The sequence below is a fragment of the Polypterus senegalus genome, chromosome 9 (genome assembly GCF_016835505.1).
Source record: "Polypterus senegalus isolate Bchr_013 chromosome 9, ASM1683550v1, whole genome shotgun sequence".
NCBI lineage: Eukaryota > Metazoa > Chordata > Cladistia > Polypteriformes > Polypteridae > Polypterus > Polypterus senegalus.
Window position 1 is genome coordinate 5467370 of NC_053162.1, and position 20149 is coordinate 5487518.

A 20149-nucleotide genomic window follows, 5' to 3' on the forward strand; every position below is an offset into this window, starting at 1 on the left:
TTTTAATAAATTTTGACTTGATAAACGAGCGACGTCTTGCGATACGAGTAGTATGTATACGCTTTGTCTGCTGAGCGTCATGTAATCACAACTGAGCTGATGGTGGTTCTCTTTCTCTCTCTCGCTGTGGGATTGTGGGCAATCGTCTCCTATTCTCTGTCTGAGTCAGCGTGCCTCACTCATGTAGTCAACATCTGTACGAGCGTATACTGTTTACTACAGCATTGTGACTCAGTGGCGTAGCTCGAGTTTGTGCCGCGCGGGGCGGGGCTTCAATTTGCCGCCCTCCAACATAACTGAATATGTTAAACTATTTAAATAGAAAATTAAAATGACGTATAGAGAAAAATTAAGATTTATTCATATATAAACAGCAATAATTTTTTATATACATTTATAAGCATCACCTAGACAAGAATATAGTATAGACGCACTGATAAGCCGTGTTCTAACTATTAGTTTAATATAATTACGCTACGAAAACCAGAACCAAAGTAATAAGTGGGGATGTTTTCTGCGCAGAGCAAGAACGCATTTGGATTAATAACGAAACAAAATTATAAATTGTAAATTACTTGTTTATCTACCTAGAAATTATCGGTGTAACATTTGTTTATTTTTGTCATTGCCTCATACATTTCAACTGCTGTGTCTGATGCAGAAGGACAGTCTGAATATTATTTTTCAAGCATTTGTGGTTAAAAATCAGAGAATTTGACTTTTTTCATACATGAGTGATATTTTTTCCGAACCCTGCTGCTTACACACGAATTGTACTGAGCCTTGTGGCCAATAATGTCGCCCCCAAAAATGTGCCACCCGGGGCGCAAGCCCACCCCGCTATGCCACTGTTGTAACTGTGTGTGTGCTGTGACGTGCGAGTCCCCGTCTTGCAACACCAGCTTTATTCAGCTTGAAACAGCAACAGTGCAGTTATTTATTGTAGCGGGATCTGCCACTCTCCTATACACAGACACAGCAGTCAGGCAGGGTCGTGGCCAAGTAGCACTGTGCCCTGCGCATTTATAATGTTCCTTGTTCATTGTATCACCCACTGACGGCAGGCACTTATAGCATGTCCGCAATCTTTCTGGATTCACTTTTTATAGCGCTGGGAAACTGCAATTGCTTTGGGCCTTTCTTCCGCGTGTCGTCCCGTTGGGTGGAATCCCACAAGAATTTAGAAACTCACTCACCCCAGCCATGATTCTTTTCAAAGATAAAGTGCAGGTTAATTTGTTTGATGTATTTTTACTTTATATTTTGTATTAATCATTTTTATGTGAATAGTTTTAGGTTGCGGAACAAGTCATCTGAGTTTCCACTGTTTCTTATGGCGAAATTCACTTTGATATACGAGTGCTTTGGACTGCGAGCGTGTTTCCGGAACGAATTATGCTCGCAAACCGAGATTCCGCTGTATTATTTTTATTCTAATTTTAGGAGATGTGCGAGTTTCTCATGCGTGGTTTAAAATTTTTTTTTTATGATCCAGATGGGTACAAAAAACAGGAAACTTAATACTATTGAAGAATGGTTATGCCATAAATATAACATTTTCTCTTAAGGGGTTATATAAAATAAGAAGTACAGTGGTACCTCTGGTCATGACCGTAATTCGTTCCAAAACTCTGGTCGCAACCCGAACGTAATTTCCCCATAAGATTGTATGTAAATACAATTAATCCGTTCCAGACCATACGAACTGTATGTAAATATTTTTTTTAAGCACAAAAGTAGTTAATTATACCATAGAATACACAATGTAATAGTAAACTAAATGTAAAAACATTGAATAACACTGAGAAAACCTTGAAGAGAGAAACCTAACATTGTAAGAGTTTGCGCTAGACCCATACGAGCCGCTCGCTGTAAACACTTTTTTGATGAGTGCAGGGAAACTGGCCGCCAGTTTTCTTCTTCGCAACCAGAGCGTGTGGTCGTCAACAGATGAAAAATTTTGGCAAACTTTTTGTTCGTAACCCTATTTGTACGTGTTCGGAAACGTTCATGACCAGATGTTCTACTGTACATTTATCATTGTGAATAAGCTCAGAAGGATATGAGACTCACACACATGCCAGGTGCACATTGGAGCAGGGTTCAAATTCAGTTGTTACATGTGAAACCCATACAACCTTTTGAATATTTGCATGATTAGTACTAACTATCCTAACTACTGGGTCACGGGGGTCTGCTGGAGCCAATCCCAGCCAACACAAGGCACAAGACAGGAAACAAACCCCGGGCAGGGTGCCAGCCCACCACAGGGCACACACCTACACAACACACCCTTAGGATCGCCAGTGCACCTAACCTGCATGTCTTTGGACTGTGGGACGAAACCGGAGCAACCGGAGAAAACCCACGTAGATACGGGGAGAGAACATGCATACTCCACACAGGGAGGACCCGAGAAGCGAACCCGGGTCTCCTGACTGTGAGGCAGCCGCGCTACCACAGCACCACCGTGCCGCCAAATTTCTGAACCCAGAAATTGTAATTATGGAAGCTGATAAGCTCAAGTTACAACAATTAAAAACCTTTAGTGTTCAAGAATAATGTTTTAAGTTTGGAGATTGGTAAATTTATAGAACGTTTTTACAGTCCAGTCCATAAATATTTAGACAGTGACACAATTTTTCATAATTTTGGCTCTGTATGCCACCACAGTGGATCTGAAATGGAACAATCAAGATGTGATTGAAGTGTAAACTTTCAGCTTTAATTTAAACCTGGGGTGTCCAACTCTGTTCCTGGAGGGACGCAGTGGCTGCAGGTTTCCATTCTAACCCTTTTTCCTAATCGGTGACCAGTTTTCATTGCTAATTAACTTCTTTTCCCTTCATTTTAATAGCCTTCTTTTTAAGGATTCAGTCCTCTGAATTAATTTGTTTCTTCATTAAATGGCAGCAAACAGAAATGAGACGTGAAACGAGCCGACAGATGACCAGCTAAACTGTGACATCAAACTCCAGCCAATTTCACTTCAACAAGTTTCTTAATGAGAAGCCAATTCTTGCTGTTGGTTAAAGCCAAATATGAATTGAATATCAGGACTTGTTGCTGCTCTCATTCTGCCACAGCAGACTGTTGATTGTCTGTCTGCTATTTCTAAGACCACCGTTGATGTTTTGGTGACCTGAGCAGACCAACATGGCCGAGACCTTGACCTTTTATTTATTTATTTTCAGGTGAGCTGGTCATGTGGTGGCTAGTTTTGTGTCTCATTATTGTTTGGCTGCTCATTAAAGAAAAAGAAACAACTTGGGGGTCTGAGTCGCGTCAATTAAAATTAAGGCAAAACAAGTGAATCAGCAGCAAAAGCGGCTCACTAATTAAGAAGATGGTTAGAATGAAAACCTGCAGCCACTGCCATCCACCAGGACTGGAGTTGGACACCCCTGATATAAGTTGGTTAACAGGAAAATAAAAACGTGAGCCTTTTAGGAATGACAGCCATTTTTCTGCAGAGCCCCCATTTCCAGGGGCTCAAATATTTTGGGGCATTTGCCTGTCCTGCTGTTTCATAGCCAGGTGTGCGCAGGTCCCTCCTTATTTCACAAACTCTTAAGCAGGTAGAAGGTCTGCAGTTGATTCCAAGTGTGGAATTTGCTTTTGGAAGCTGCCACTGTGACCTCTTAATATATGAGGTCCAAAGAGATGCCCATGCAAGTAAAAAACAGGCAGAGAAAACAAAACAAACCCTTTAGAGAGACAGCAGAAACACCAGGAGTGGTCATCTAGATAGATTGATACTTTATTGATCCCAAGGGGAAATTCACATCACATCTCAATCGTTTGGTAGATTCTTAAAGAGAAGGAACACACTGGTGAACTCGGCAACACCAGAAGGTCTGGAAAACCACTGAAGACAACTGTGCGGGATGACTGCAGTATTCTGAGAACCCCTTCATGACATTTAGCCAAACAAGGACCACTCTCCGGCCTGTCATTGCCAAAGTCTACAATCAAGAGAAGACTTCATGAAAGTAGAGACAGAGGGCTCATTACAAGGTGCAGAACACTGGTAAGCCTCCAGCATAGGAAGGGCAGATTAGACTTTGGCAGAAAACATTTTGAAAAATCCAGTCCAGTTTTGAAACATTTTTCTTTGGACAAATGAAACTAAGATCAACATGTAGAACAGAATGATGGAAAGAGAAGAGTGTGGAATGGAGGAGAAGCCGGTCATGATCTGATGAATACCACATTATCTGTGAGACATGGCAGAGGCTGTGTTTGGCTTGATAATGCATGGCTGCCAATGATTGTCAGTCACTGGTGTTGTTTGATGACAGGACTGCTGGTAGAAGTAGCAGGATGAATTCAGAAGTGTCCAGGTCGCTATGCTGTTTGCTCAGAGTCGGACAAATCGTGCACACTTCACGGTACAGATGGACAGTGAGCCCAAATGTACTGGGAGAGCAAACCAAGTACTTTACAAGGCAAAGAAGTGGAATATTCTGCAATGGCCAAGTTGATCGACTGACCTCAGCCTAACTTGGACATGCAGGTCACTTGCTGAGGACAAAACTGAAGGCAGCAAGTAGATAGATAGATAGATACTTTATTAATCCCAAGGGGAAATTCACATAATCCAGCAGCAGTATACTGATACAAAGAAACAATATTAAATTAAATAGTAATAAAAATGAAAAAAATTAAAAATAAAATTAATGTTCGCATTTACTCCCCCGGGTGGAATTGAAGAGTCGCATAGTGTGGGGGAGGAACGATCTCCTCAGTCTGTCACTGAAGCTACTCCTCTGCCTGGAGATGATCCTGTTAAGTGGATGCAGTGGATTCTTCATGATTGACAGGAGTTTGCTTAGTGCCCGTCGCTCTGCCACAGATGTTAAACTGTCCAACTTTACTTCTACAATAGAGCCTGCCTTCTTAACAAGTTTGTCCAGGCGTGAGGCGTCTTTCATCTTTATGCTGCCACCCCAGCACACCACCGCGTAGAAGAGGGCACTCGCCACAACCATCTGGTAGAACATCTGCAGCATCTTACTGCAGATGTTAAAGGATGCCAACCTTCTCAGAAAGTAAAGTCTGCTCTGAGCTTTCTTACATAGAGCATCAGTATTGGCAGTCCAGTCCAATTTGTCATCCAGCTGTAGTAAAGGCCTGGCAAAGCATCACTAAGGGGAAACGCCGCACTTGGGGATAGCCGTGGGTTCAGACTTCAGGCAAGTCACTGACTGGAAAGGATTTTCAACCAAATACTGAAAATAATCATATTTAGGATTACGGTAGTTTGTTCAAATACTTTTGAGCCCCTGAAAATAGGGGGACCACGTATAAAAATGGCTTTTCTTTTCTACATGGCTCATACAATATCTTTGTTAAAGGGAAGCAGTTGAACAGGTGTACCTAATAAAGCGGCCGGTGACCGTATGTCTCTGTTTATATAGTAGGCTATTTGGTGTGTGAATCATAAAAGCGGTGTTAATGCTGGGGATGCGCCATCTGTTGGAATGACAAATGCAATCCATTTTATTACTAGAAATGTCACATTTTGGAATGACGGAGACATGGCAGCCAGACAGCTACACAGACAGACACTTACCCTTCAAGGTGGATGTCTGGAGGCTACAAAATTTAACAAAAGTTGTGTTTATGTAAGCCGTCCGCTGTCTCCTTGGTGTTTTCAGTCATATAAATTGACACAATCCTCAGACTGCAGTTGTCATGGCTGACCTCTGCTCCCGATTAGAAGATGTTTAATGTGACGTCGACCATAGTAGCTTTATCTGATGCACATGTATGTTTGTTACTTGATTGGACCACAAGACCCCAACAAGCGTTTCTGTTTCGCGGATAAGAAACCCTGTTCTAGATTTCATTGGGGCTGCTTTAATGTTGTACTGTATGTATGTACAGTGGGTGTAGAAAAGAATCCCCGCCCCCCTTTAAAATATTCCCATTTTGTTTGCTTTACAGCCTTAAATGAAAACACACACAAACTAACATTTCTTCCCAGTTTTACTTGCTCGACATCCAAAGGAAAGATGTCAAAAGCTACAGTTCAGAAGAATTATAAAAAATAAAAAACAAGACCTACAAGATTAATAAAGGAACCCCCAACTCAATCAGGTGTCAGTGCCCACCATTTCCATTGTGGTTACTGGCTTCCTCCCACCTGTGCTCAGTTGTAATTGAGTGTGATTAGTGAAGCTGTTCCTGGTCCATTCATTCCCTCCCTTGGTAGTGCCACTGACAGCAAACACCTGACTATGGGTGGCAGGCCACTTTCAAAAGATCTCGGGGATAGAGTTGTGGACCGACACAAGGTAGGAGATGGAGACAAACAAATCTCAAAGGCTTTATCAATCCCAAGGAGCTCAGTAAAGTCCATAATAAAGAAGTGGCAAGTGTTTGGTACTACTAGGGTCCTCCCTATATCCAAACTGGATGGAAGAGAAAGGAGGAAACTGGGAGGAGGAGAGGCTACTGAGAGGCCAATGGCCACTTTGAAGGAGTTACAGGATTTGATGGCAAAGAGTGGTCATTAACGGTGTGCATGTGACAACAATTTGACAAGCGCTCCACAATTGTGGCTTGTTCGGGAGGGTCGCACTTCTCAAGAAAGGCCACATTAAGGCTCGTTTGAGCTTTGTCAGAATGCACCTTGAAAAGTCTGATGCCAAGTGGAAAAAGGTCTTCTGGTCAGATGAGACAAAAATCAAACTATTGGTCTCCATACCAAACGGTACCCCAATGCAGCTCACCATCCACAACACACCATAACTACAGTAAAGCATTGAGGGGGCAGCATCCTGTTATGGGGGGGCCTGTGGCTCTCGTTAGGCTATAAGGAAAAGTGGGCGGGGCAAAATACCATCAAATTCTGGAGGCAAACCTGCTACCCTCTGCCAGAAAGTTGAAGATGGGCAGAATGTTCACCTTTCAACACGACAACAACCCAAAGCACACAGCAAAATTGAGCACACGGTGGCTGAAGGAGAACAAAGTGAACGTCCTGGTGTGGTCAGTCAGAGCCCAGACCTAAATCACACAGAAAATCTGTGGAAAGATCTGAAGATAGCAGACCACCAACGCTCACCGTCCAATTTGACCAAACTTCAACAGTTAAACTGTAAAGGGGAGGGGGGGTTGGAATATTACTCAATTTAGATGTGCAAAGCTGATAGCGAAGAATCAACTGACTCAAGGCTATCATTACAGCAAAAGGGAGTCATCAAATTGACACTGACATTGGGATGATCCTTTATTAATCTCAGTAGGTCTTGTTTTTGATTTTTTTTTTTTTAATTCTTCTGAACTGTAGCTGTGATGTTTTTCACTTGGATGTTAGAAGTTGCATTGAGTATGTAAAGCTGGGAAAAAATAATTGGTTTGTGTGTTTTCATTTAAGGCTGTAAAGCAAAAAAATGGGAATATATCGAAGGGGGGATTCTTTTCTATACCTACTGTATATATGTATGTATGTACAGTCATATGAAAAAATTTGGGAACCCCTCTCAGCCTGCATAATAGTTGACTTTCAACAAAAAAAGATAACAGTGGTATGTCTGTCATTTCCTAGGAACATCTGAGCACTGTGGTGTTTTCTGAACAAAGATTTTTAGTGAAGCCGTATTAAGTGTGTGAAATTAAATCAAATGTGAAAAACTGGCTGTGCACAAATGTGGGTCCCCTTGTCATTGTGCTGATTTGAATGCCTGTCACTGCTCAATGCTGATTACTTGGCTGGATGAGCTCGTTAGGCCTTGAACTTCACAGACAGGAGTGTCCAATCATGAGTGGTCAAAGGTATTTAAGGTGGTCAATTGCAAGTTCTGCTTCCTTCCCTTTGACTCTCCTCTGAAGAGTGACAGACAGCATGGGATCCTCAAAGCAACTCTCCAAAGATCTGAAAACAAAGATTGTTGAGTCTCCTGGTTTAGAGGAAGGCTACTAAAATCTATCTGAGGTCTAAACTGTCAGTTTCAACTGTAAGGAATGTAATGAGGAAATGGAAGGCCACAGGCACAGTTGCTGTTAAACCCAGCAGGGACCTCTGCTGTGTGTAGAACTCACACTATAACATGGCATACGGACAAAAGCGGAAATGTGCTTATGCACAAAAAAATCCAGATGCGTAAATCTGTGCGTTAGCCGACTTCCACATTCTTCTGCTTCATAAATCCCGGTCAGTGTAAAAAGTAACGAATGTGCACGCGCCTGCTGTCCCGCCCCAACTCCTCCCAGAATTATGCCTCTTTGAATATCCAAATCAATATAAATAGCCCTTAAGCTCAGCCTTCTGTGAAAAGGCAACGGCAAAAGCAAGAGGTAAAATAGCAGAATTTCAGCAAATACCAAGTGGAGGCAAAGAAAAACGTACGATTTGTTGGTTTAAACGGTGATATGAACAACAAAAGGAAGTTGATCGAGTGACATAGTGTCGGAGAAACTTGGTCACAAAGTCGCACAGTGCCAAAAAAAAAAAAAAGTCAGATATCAAAGTCGCCGTGAAAAGACGAGTCGTAGCTCACCATCTGAGTATCATATGAAAGCTTATTAGGGTACAGAGAAAAAAAAATAGACACACGGGGAAAAAAACACGAAATGTCAACTTTAATCTCTAAATTTTCACTTTAATCATGTAGTTTATTTTGTCATTAAAGTAGAACATCATAAACTTAATCTTAAAATCGTTTAATTTACTAGTTTCTCAATCCCATCGTAACTAAATTAGCACATTGAATGCTTTGTTTTCTACTTGATCTTCTATGTGCTCTTTGTGTGTGAATCACTACGTGCTTCCGGGCTTTCTCTTCCTCCGGCAGGACACAGAATCCATTGCATTCATGATATTACAGCTCTGAATAATTGAAATACTGAGATGTATACTTGATATCATTTTCATGGTGATAGGAACACGGTGGCGCAGTGATTGTTCCTGTCTCACGCAAGATGCTTGCTGTGCCACGCGCGACCTTCGATGAAATACTTTATTGTAGTAGTACTGTCTCTTTCAAACGTACTAACCTCCAATTCCTGTCCTTACTTTTCTTACTCCAAATACCCAATCGCCACACAATCGGCTCTGTAATAGACGTTAAGCCATCAGTAAGCTTAGAACGCCAATTCTTCAGAACCTTTAAGGAACATTGAAATATCTTCGTGGTACATGTTGAATTATTCTATCCATCTATCCTTCCAGTGTTGCGTCAGCACCAGCAAGAATACAGCGCAAGGCAGAAACAATAAGTGAACGGAGTACCAGCGGCTCGCTAGCGCTGCGGCGCCATATAGTTAGTTTTATCTGTATAATATAGTAAACATATTTTGCTGCATTTCATCTTAAAAATATTGTCATCATATGTAAATACACGCTTTATAAAGTGGCTCAGGTTGTGCAATATTAACTGTAGTGCAAGTTTACAGTGAGGTGATTGTACTTATAAGTACAAACAGTTCTACAAGGAGCACTTGATGGGCTGATTGAGTACGTTTAGAGTTCTTGGGATGAAGCCGTTTGTGAACCGTGAGGTCCGTACAGGAAAGGCTGTGAAGCATTTGACGTATGGGAGCAGTTCAAATAGACAGCATGACTGAGACAACGCGTGCTTGATGCTGTATACCGATAATTCTCTTTCCGATCAGCTGCTGTACAGCTGTGATTCACACTCAGATACAGTGATATAAATACTCTGTTTGGTGCAGTGAGAGTAATATGGAAAAAGATGAATCGATGTGGGATCTGAGGTGCAGTGAGAATAACAACGCTAAAGCAGTTATGTTATTTGGAATAGTTTGACCATTCTGTGGACCATTATATTGTTACAGGTTAGTTACAATCAGATGCATTAAACTAATGAACAATATGGGGTTAATCTCATTGTATTTATAAAGCCGCGTCAGGGATGTGGATCTAAAAAAGAAAGGATAACCACACAGCAACAGTAGCACTGCTTTGACGCAGGGTGCTGCCAGTCTGCAAAACCGAGTGGAGAACTTGCGTACGATAGGGTATGCCCTACCATGGAAATGTGCGTGGCTTTACGCCAAGTTTAGGTTTTATACATCGTGATTTGAATGTGGAAACGTTGTTACGCAACATTTTTGTGTGTACGTACCGTTTATACATGAGGCCCCAGGCCTGGCAGGCCAAGAAAAATACAGGGGTGGCATATGCAGGATTGTGAAAATGGTTACAGACAACCCACAGATCACCTCCAAAGACCTGCAAGAACATCTCGCTGCAGATGGTGTATCTGGACATCATTCTACAATTCAGCACATCTGTATGGCAGGGTGATGAGAAAGAAGCCCTTTCTGCACTCACGCCACAAACAGAGTCGCTTGTTGTATGCCAATGCTCATTTAGACAAGCCAGAGTCATGATGAGACAAAAATGGAGTTATTTGGTCAGAACAAAAAGCTCTTTGCATGTCGGAAGAAGAACACCACATTCCAAGATAAACCACCTGCTACCTCCTGTCACATTTGGTGGAGGTTCCATCACACTGTGGGGCTGTGTGGCTAGTTCTGGGGCCCTTGTTAAAGTCAAGGGTCGGATGAATTCAACCCAATATCAACAAATTCTTGAGGATAATGTTCAAGTATCAGTCACAAAGTTGAAGTTACACAGGGGTTGGATATTCCAACAAGACAATGACCCAAAACACAGTTGGAAATCTACAAAGGCATTCATGCAGATGGAGAAGTACAATGATCTGGAATGGCCGTCACCGTCCTCTGACTTGAATATCATCGAAAATCTATGGGATAATTTGAAGCAGGCTGTCCATCAAATGTAACTGAACTGGAGAGATTTTGTATGAAGAATGGTCAGAAATACCTCCATCCAGAATCCAGACACTCATCACAGGCTACAGGAGGACAGCGTCGAGAGGCTCAAAGGAGCAAAAGGAGGCTCAACTAAGTATTGATGTCATATCTCTGTTGGGGTGCCCACATTTATGCACCTGTCTAATTTTATGATGCATATTGCATATTTTCTGTTAATCCAATAAACTTAATGTCACTGCTGAAATCCTACTGTCTCCATAAGGCATGTCGTATATTAAAAGGAAGTTGTTACTTTGAAAGCTCAGCCAATGAGAAACAAAAATCCAAAGAATTAAGATGGCTTCCCATACTTTTTCATATGACTTTATTTTAATGTCTTCTTTTTCACAGATCTTGCAGAACATCGTGGGAACAGCGCTGATCATCCTTGTGGCGATCGGTTTCAAGACCAAGCTGGCCGCCCTTACTTTAGTGGTGTGGCTCTTTGCCATCAACGTCTACTTCAATGCCTTCTGGACAATCCCAGCCTACAAGCCAATGCACGACTTTCTGAAATACGACTTCTTCCAGTCGATGTCGGTCATTGGGGGACTGCTGCTGGTGGTTGCACTGGGCCCTGGGGGCGTCTCCATGGATGAGAAGAAAAAGGAGTGGTGAGCAGCGCGTCCTACCCTGGCCCACCTCCCCCAAAGGAAGTCTGTGCAACCCCCAAAGCTCTGTAGGCCTTTTATTTTTTTTTTTCTTTTTGTAATTTTAGTTGTAGAATCCGTTTACTTGGTTTTGAGACCCCTCCACCCAACCCCCTATTTTATCATCAAAAAACTGCCACTCGGACATTTAAGAATACTTTATCGTCACGTACCTACGCGAAAAGACTTTGCTCCAAACAAGCGTTTCTGTTTACCAAAAGCTGGGTGGGCTTTCTTCTCTCTCGCTCTCTCCCATGTACAGCAGATCTGTGAAACGCTGACAAGGGGCAGTAAAATGAGCCAACTGGTACCCCCCCACCCCCCCCAAAAAATCCAATTTTAGGCCCTAACCCCACCCTCTCCGACTCGCACAAAGCTCTCGTCAACTGGGTCTTCAGTTTTTTAGCATGACAGAATGGAGGTGTGGTGGGCAGGAGTGGGTGTGCCAGGCGGGTCCTCATTTCAATAGCTCCCCCTTTTTTTTTTGATTAAGTTAAATACTTTTCCGTCTTGGTTTGGGGGAAAGGAGGGTAAGGGGGTCTATTATCTGTTGTTGCCATTAGGGTGGGCAGGAGACACAGACGTATGTGCGCGCACACACACAAAATATTGGGTGGGGGGTGGTGGGTGTTGTGTGTGTGCCAACAATCATGCTATGCTGCAGACTCGTCTTTCATGAGCACAGTAGACAAAGTGTCTGCTCACACTCAGAGCGCCTTTAAAGTTCTTGTTCAACTCAGTGTTCTGCCTCCGAAATAAAAGCCTAAACGTATAAAGGTCTTTTTTGGGAAAAAAAATAAATGATATTGTATTATTATTATTTTTTTTTTATTTCATTAAAAATTTAAAAAGTACATTTTTCTTTTGGAAGCGTTAACAGGTTGCCACATTGTTGTGTATTGATGGGTTTTTTTGGTATATAAATGGTGATTTCTAAACGCATGAGGCGTTCTCTTTTCCTGATATTTAGGGGCATCAGGGGGCGATACAGGATTTACAGATGAGGGCCAAAAAAGTGCCCACCCAGTGGCATGTGTGTGTGCGTGCGTGAACACACGCTAGCTGTAAGTTGAATGATTAGTGCAGTAAGTTAAGGTTAACGTTGGTGACGTCTGTAGTGTTCCCACCGCAGGAACTTGGGACATTTGTAGTTCAGTGTGGGTAGGTAGTTGGCAGGACCCCCCAAGGTGAGTCACTTTTTCGTTCAGCCACAAACTGTTAATTTGGGGGCTCAATCTGGACGGGATGAGCCCAGCAAAGCCCGCCAGTCCTGACCACTTCTCCAAAATCGCATCAAGGCCCCTAAAGTCCTCCTGTCCATCACACTATGTGGTCATTTATTCCAAGTGTCTGTGATTCTCTGTGTGAAGAAAAAAATCCTCCTGTTTGTGCGAAATTTCCATCTGCATTATAAAGCTTAGGTGTGTCCTCCTTTGACTTGTAGCTGACGATCAGTCGTCATATAATGGGACATTGGCTTTAAAACATTAGGGAAAGCGGGACGAGAACAGGCCATTGAGACCAACAAAGCTCGCCAGTCCTATTTAATTCTTCAAAAAAAAAAAACAAACCAAGTCAAGTTCTTAAAGTCCCACAAGTCCTCCTGTCCATCACACTACAGGGTGGTCCAGATCTAATTATCTGGATGACTTTAATTTATGTGGGGACAATTCTAGTTCGGCGCGAAGACGATTCTTCATGTTGTCAGTTCGCACCCTTCTCGATGGTCTGAGATTTTTTGAGTGATTTTCTATGTAATAAACTTAAGTTATAACGTAATTAGATCTGGACCACCCTGTCTATACTTGCTCACTTATTCAGAGTGTCTGTGGTTCTCTATGTGAATAAAAAACGTCCTCATGTTTGTGCAGAATGTACTCTTAACAAGTTTCCAACTTCATTATAAAGCTTAGGTGTAACCTTCTTTGACTTGTAGCTGAAGATCAAACATCCCATACTGTGAAATTGGCGTTAACACAGGACAATGGGGACGAGAACAGGCCATTAAGACCAACAAAGCTTGCTAGTCCTATCCACTTAATTCTTCTATAATAAGTTTTGAAGGTCCCTCAAGTCCTCCTGTCCACCACACTACTTGGTCGCTTATTCCAAGTGTCTGTGGTTCTTTGTGTTCAAGTGTAACTCACCTTCCTCCGGTGGTCTGGTCTGTTCTTTTCTTTTCAGGATTGCCTTCACAGCTTGGAAGCAATAAAAAAGTAGCAGTCATGAAGAACAGGAAAAGAGAAAGCAGTGTGCGGGTGGCACAGTGGCATCCCACGGCTCAGCAGTCTGGATAAGAATGGACCACTCAGCCCAGCAAAGCTCGCCAGTCCTGTCTGCTTAACTCCTCCAAAATAACATCAAGTTGAGTTTTGAAGATCCCTGAAGTCCTGCCGTCTAGCATGCTACTTAGTCACTTATTCAGGGTGCCTGTGGCATTTTGTATGAAGAAAAACTTCCTAATGTTGGTGCAACATTTACCCTGAACAAGTTTACAACTCCATGTTATTTTGGTAGAATTAACTTGGACAGGACTGTTGGGCTGAATGGCCTGTACTTGTGCAGATTGTCCCAGTGTTGCAACTGTGTCCCCGTGTTCTTGATGAACTCGTTTTAAAGTCACCGTCTCAATCCACTGCACTAAGCCCCTTCATTTTGCACACTTCAGTCAGGTCTCCTCTTCATCTCCTGTAAAGGCTCAGCTCTTTCAATCTTTCCTCATAATTCACCCCCTGTATCCCCATAATCCGCCTAGTCGTTCTTCTCTGGCCCTTCTCTTGTGCTGTTATGTCCTTTTTGTAGTCTGGAGACCAGAACTGCACCCAGTACTCCAGATGAGGCCTCACCAGTGTGTTATAAAGACTTGAGCAGAACCTCCTGTGACTTGTACTCCACACATCAAGGCGCTATATAACCTGACATTCTGTTAGCCTTCCTAATGGCTTCTGAACACGGTCGGGAAGGCGATAGCTTAGAGTCCATTACGACTCCTAAATCCTTCTCATAAGGCGTAGTTTCGATTTTCAGACCTCCCATTGTGTATTCAGACCTCACTTCCTACATGTGATATTTTACATTTACTGACATTAAGCTGTTAAAACTTTCAGCTCTTTTAATCTTTCCTCATCACTCACCCCCTGTATCCCCATAATCAGCCTAGTCGCTCTTCTCTGGCCCTTTTCTTGTGCTGCTATGTCTTTTTTGTAGTCTGGAGCCCAAAACTGCACCCAGGACTCCAGATGAGGCCTCACCAGTGGGTTATAAAGACTTGAGCAGAACCTCCTGTGACTTGTACTCCACACCTCAAGGCGCTATATGACCTGACATTCTGTTAGCCTTCTTAATGGCTTCTGGACACTGTCGGGAAGTCGATAGCTTAGAGTCCACTATGACTCCTAAATCCTTCTCATAAAGCGTACTTTCGATTTTTACGACGCAGTATAGAGGTGTTGGATGCCAGCGCCTTGTTACACAAAGCTCTAGTTGAGCTGCGCTGCTCCACGTGAGTGGCATGACGAGCTCAAATATACGGAAAACCATAAGGGGGCTGAGAGAGCAGGCAGAGAAAGGCGGCTAGTGGCTGTGCCTTTGGAGGAAGGACCACTGTAAAGGCAGCGTTGGGGGGAGCGCTGACTGAACCCCAATCGCCCCATCATCAGATGTCCCCAAATAACCTGAGAATTGTGACCTGCAGCTAGGACATCAGCAGGAGGTGGGACGGGCAGAAATGACAGAGCAGGTGCCAACATCGAACTGCACGCGCGGTCTGAACGCCGTCAACATTGATTCTCTGAAGTGGCAACCAAGTTGCAGTCACGTTCAGCACAAGAACTCGCAGCACCTCGGCCGGCGAAGTTTAGGCGGCGCTGCTGCGTATCGAAAACGGCGGCAATGGTTTCACCTACGACCTTCGCACGTCACGTGCTTTCCCATAAAGGTCACAGCCGTTGGGGATGCAAATACACAAGTGGGGCCCACGGGTGGGAAAACACCAACGGGGGACAAAGTCTGGGATGGGGTCACCACGACGTTAATCTTAGGACCACTCGACTACTCCCGGGTCAGAACCCCTCTGGCTCTCCAGTTCTTCGTGTTCATGGACTCCACCAGATGTTCCCTTTGAGATTTTGGGCCATGTTGATATGATGGTGTGGCACCCTGCCCGGGGTTTGTTGCCACCTTGTGTCCGTACGCATGGTGGGATAGGATCCAGCCCCCAAACCTGTAACCCCAAGTCTGGATTAACCAAAGATGACAAGAGCATCTCTGCAGGTCTGGCAGCTGCACATTCATCTCGTGTTCTACCACCACATCCCACCAGTGTGCCTGGTGACTGGGAGGCCTGTGGACGGACAACTCAAATCATCGTCACGTTCATGATGGCGGTTTGCTTTGTCAGGTGGTCCATAATCGTGGCGGAAACCTCCATTAGAAGATGAGTCGGCTGTGGCCAGGAAGGCATGGAGATGATCTGCAACAACACTTCTGATAGTTTGTGGCATTCAGGGACCAATTGGGGGGTATAAGTGGGCCCAAAATGCACCCACAGAGAAAACATGTTGAGACCCCAGGCAGGTTAGGTGCATAGAGTCATGTGGGTGACCTGCCACCACCCGGGGGCGCAACAGAAATGGGAGGTTCATCCCCCCAGCCTACGTGTTTCTAGTCCCCCGACAGTCCAGTTCGACTGGGCTTGTGTGGTGACAGCAGTCTCAGTTGTCTGTTCTCAGCTGACAGGAGTGGGCCTCTGCTGTTGTTGTTGTAGCCCATGGGTGGGCAACGTCCATCCTTGGGTTTGGGCGTTGCAGAGTGCTGCAGGTTTGTTGTTCCAACCCAATTGCATAATTAGAAACCAAATCCTGGGCCGAGGGCAGCACGGTGGCGCAGTGGGTAGCGCTGCTGCCTCGCAGTTAGGAGACCTGCATGGGTTCACCTCCCCGTGTCTGCGTGGGTTTCCTAAATTGGCCCTACTGTGTGCTTGGTGTGTGTGTGCCTTGTGGTGAGCTGGCATCCTGCCCGGGGTTTGTTTCCTGCCTTGCGCCCTGTGTTGGCTGGGATTGGCTTCAGCAGACCCCTGTGACCCTGTAGTTAGGATATAGCGGGTTGGATACTGGGCTGATCTCGGAGCGAATTTCTTTTGACGGCTTGTCAGTCGGCCATGTTGGGCTCTTCTATCGAATGTCAGCCAAAGGAGCCGAAGCCTCAAAACGGGCTCAATTAAAGTTTGTGTCGCCTTTTAATAAACCAGATAGTGCAGGATGGGGCAATGGGGACGAGTTAGACAAGTCTGTCATTTGCATCTTATTGCTATTGAAAGCCATTAAAAGTTTAAGACTGAAATAAGCAGTTGTGGGCTTCATAAACAAGACCACCACAATGAAGCCTCAAAATGGCACTTGAGCAATAAGTGGCTTCATCAACAATAATTGACCTCTCATTAAGTAAGAAGCAACAACCAGCAGCCACTGTGGTCCCCCCCAGGACCGACGCTGCCCACCCATCTTGGTAGCCCACCCGCCTCAAGGTTTGACTTGCTGTACCTTCGGAGATGCTTTTCTGCCCACCACAGTTGGGTTATCAGAGTGACCGTTGCCTCTCTGCCCACTTGAACCAGTCTGGCCAGTCTCCTCTTCTTCACCCACAGGCCTGCCACTCCCTCCCGTTATTTGTTCTAAGAGAAACTGCACAGAGGTCCTAATCTGGGGGGTCCTGAGGTGGTCTGTCGTGTGGCAATGCGCGGTTATCAGTGCAGGCGTCCCAATCTGAGGAAACTCTACAGACTGTTAATGTGTGTGAAAAATCCCAGAATGTAAAAAGTTCCGGAAATCCTCAAAACCAACAATTCACGCCACGGTGCCAATCGCTGACCTCACATCTTTACTCCCCACCATTGCGGGTGCTTGATGTGAACATTCACTGAAGCTCCTGACCTGCGTCTGCTTGGCTTTATGTATTGTGCTGCTGCTGCCGCCACGTGATTGGCCAATTAGGTAACTGCATGGAGCTGATTGGACGTTCCTAAGGATTTGCTTGGTGAGTGGCACACTGACCGATTGGCACTGGTCAAGTTGAGGTTATTTGTGCTGTGGTGGATCCTGGGGACAGTCATATGCGTTATAAACAGCAAGAGCAGACTCATAATTTTATTATTTATGTAGTGATCACTCTACTGCAAGGAGGTCCTCCAACTTACAGGGAAAACGTGATGGCAGGAACTGGCACTGCAGCCACCGTCAAAACCTCACCCTGGTCCAGGGTGGTGTTGAGGTAACGTGCCATCAGCGTATGCTGCCAACCGACTCTGCTGTACGCTAAAATAAAGAAAAAATATGGGGTCTCAAAATTTACAGTGGAGCTGGACGTCCCCAAGGTCCCCCGTAGCACACAGGTTCACATTGCCCATTAATTTATACCACCACCGTCAACTTGACAAGCGCTGAACTTTTATTATCACAAAAGCGCCTCGATATCCCATCAGGTTACGCAATTTTTTCCCAGTGACCTTCAGCTACAGACGCCACAAGCAAGCAGATGGCAGCTCACGCTTACGAGAAAACCTCGCAGGGACTTTATCCTCACAGACTGATGATGACTGTTACTGGGGGGATGAAATGTGGGGTTCAGCACAGTGACCCTCAAACCAAACAGAGGAGTCACTTTGATGAAAGACGCATAAGGGGGTCCTGAACTACCATTTTAATGTGAGTGGCCGATTTTTTTTTTTTAAAGCCATTCCATGACATATGAAGACCAACACACTTTACCTTCATTTGAATTGTGTCCCCTCACATGAGGGACTCTGACACGGAATTTAGGACGCCAAGGAATAAAACGTGAAAGACCCTTTGATCAACGTCTAAAAGGAAGAGAGGAATGGAAGAAACACTTCAGGTACGCTTTGGGCACAAGAATTTCTACTGTAGCTTTTACCGAAAATATATTTATTTCAGTTAGAGGTTGGCTTTTGGTCATTCTGTGAGATTAAGACAGAGATGTGAAAGGCGCTATATGAGAGGGAAAGGTAGGATGTGATAGATACATAGACATGAGAAACACCACATAATAGAAATGAAAGGCAGTATGATAGACAGACAGATGGATATGAAAGGCACTATAAAATAGATATATAGTGCCTTTCATATCTGTCTATCTATTTTATAGTGCCTTTCATATTTATCTATGTATCATATTGTGCCTTTCATATCCATCTGTTAGATATGAAAGGCACTATATAACAGATTTATATAGCACCTTTTACATCTATCTATTATATAGTGCCTTTCATATTTATCATATAGTGCCTTTCAAGCACTATACTTTTAAAAAGTAAACACTTCTGACTTGACAGTCCCAGTCCCTGTGAGGTGCTATTCAGGTGTATTGCTGTTGGTATAAAGGACCCCCAGTTGTGCTTTGCTGAGTGACTCGTTGGTTCAAAGTCTTCAGTGTTGTTGCGTCACAGAGGGGATGTGCAGCGTCATTCATAATGGCTCTCAGTTTTGTCTTCACTCTCCTCCACATCCAGGGGGTCCAGAGTGTGTCCTGTAACTGAGTCTGACCTTTTTAATTAGTTTGTCGATTCTGTGGTCCTCTCTTGAAGTGATGTGACCGGCCCAGCACACCACACTGGCCATCACAAAGATGTACAAGATATGAATGGCGTCACTACACACATTAAAGGACCGCAGTCTCCTATGGAAGAAGAGCCGGGGGGTTTTCTCATTTTGCCGAGTCAGGAGGCGTAACACAAAGCATCGAGAAGTAATTCTTATGAACACAAAATATGTAAATATAAACAAGTGAAGAACAATAAATAAACCAGTCAAAGACAATTAGTCTTTACAGACACACACACTGTACGAGACCTGCGTCTCCATTGAGTTGTCCACCGCTTGAGTCACGAACATAATAAACTGTCATGCTGGCGCCATCTAGTGGGCATATCAGAAACCAAAATGTAATGTGCAGAAAGAACTGTGGTGCCTTTCACATTTCTCTGTGTATTTATGCCAGGGGTGCCAAATGCGTCGATCGCGATCGACCGGTAGATCGCAAAGGTAGTGCAGGTAGTTTACGTTGCATTAAAAAAAAAATGTTTTAAACGTTAGTCTATCATATACCCTCCCTATGGCATTTGCCAGTCTGAGATCTCTTCTCTTCTAACACACTGGTCATCCCGCACGCACGATCATACACGTGAGGTACTGCAAAACTCCGGCTGTGATCGAGTTAGTCTTGCAATTTATATTAACTAAAGAAGGGATTTTAAAAAAATTGTTTGGGGAGGGTATGGGCTGGATGTGGAATTAGAAGAGGATTATTTTTCTCTCACAATGTGACAATCGAAGTGCGTTTGTCTGATCTGTCAATCTATCATTGCTATTCCAAAGAAGGAAAATGTGCAAAGGCACTTTCAAACTGTTCATAAAAACTACGAAACTGACTTCCTTCCAAAAAGCGATCTGAGAAAGATAAAGGAGAGGGAACTAAAATCGCAGTTAATCGCACAGCCGTCATTTTTCACTCGGCTGAATTCAAAAGCTCCTTGACTGCATTATTCGGCTCTACTTATTTATACGAGTCAGCCTTTACCGACATGACGATTATTACATCCAAATACTGTAGTGACCATAAATGTACTGAATTGTTATTGTGCCATAAAGGTGTTTCAGTTATGCAAAGTACAACAA

At 43.9% G+C, this 20149-nt stretch overlaps 1 protein-coding gene across 2 annotated transcripts in view; it reads left to right on the forward strand.

Annotated features, from left to right (window-relative positions):
* Positions 1-11822, forward strand: part of LOC120535080 (surfeit locus protein 4) — a 78690-nt gene extending 66868 nt beyond the window's left edge. For both annotated transcript variants that reach the window (XM_039762629.1, XM_039762630.1), the window contains exon 6: positions 11161-11822. In XM_039762629.1, the coding sequence (XP_039618563.1) occupies positions 11161-11427 (267 nt within the window). In that variant the 3' untranslated portion in view covers positions 11428-11822. The remainder of the gene's footprint in view (positions 1-11160) is intronic.
* Positions 11823-20149: the final 8327 nt, after the last annotated feature.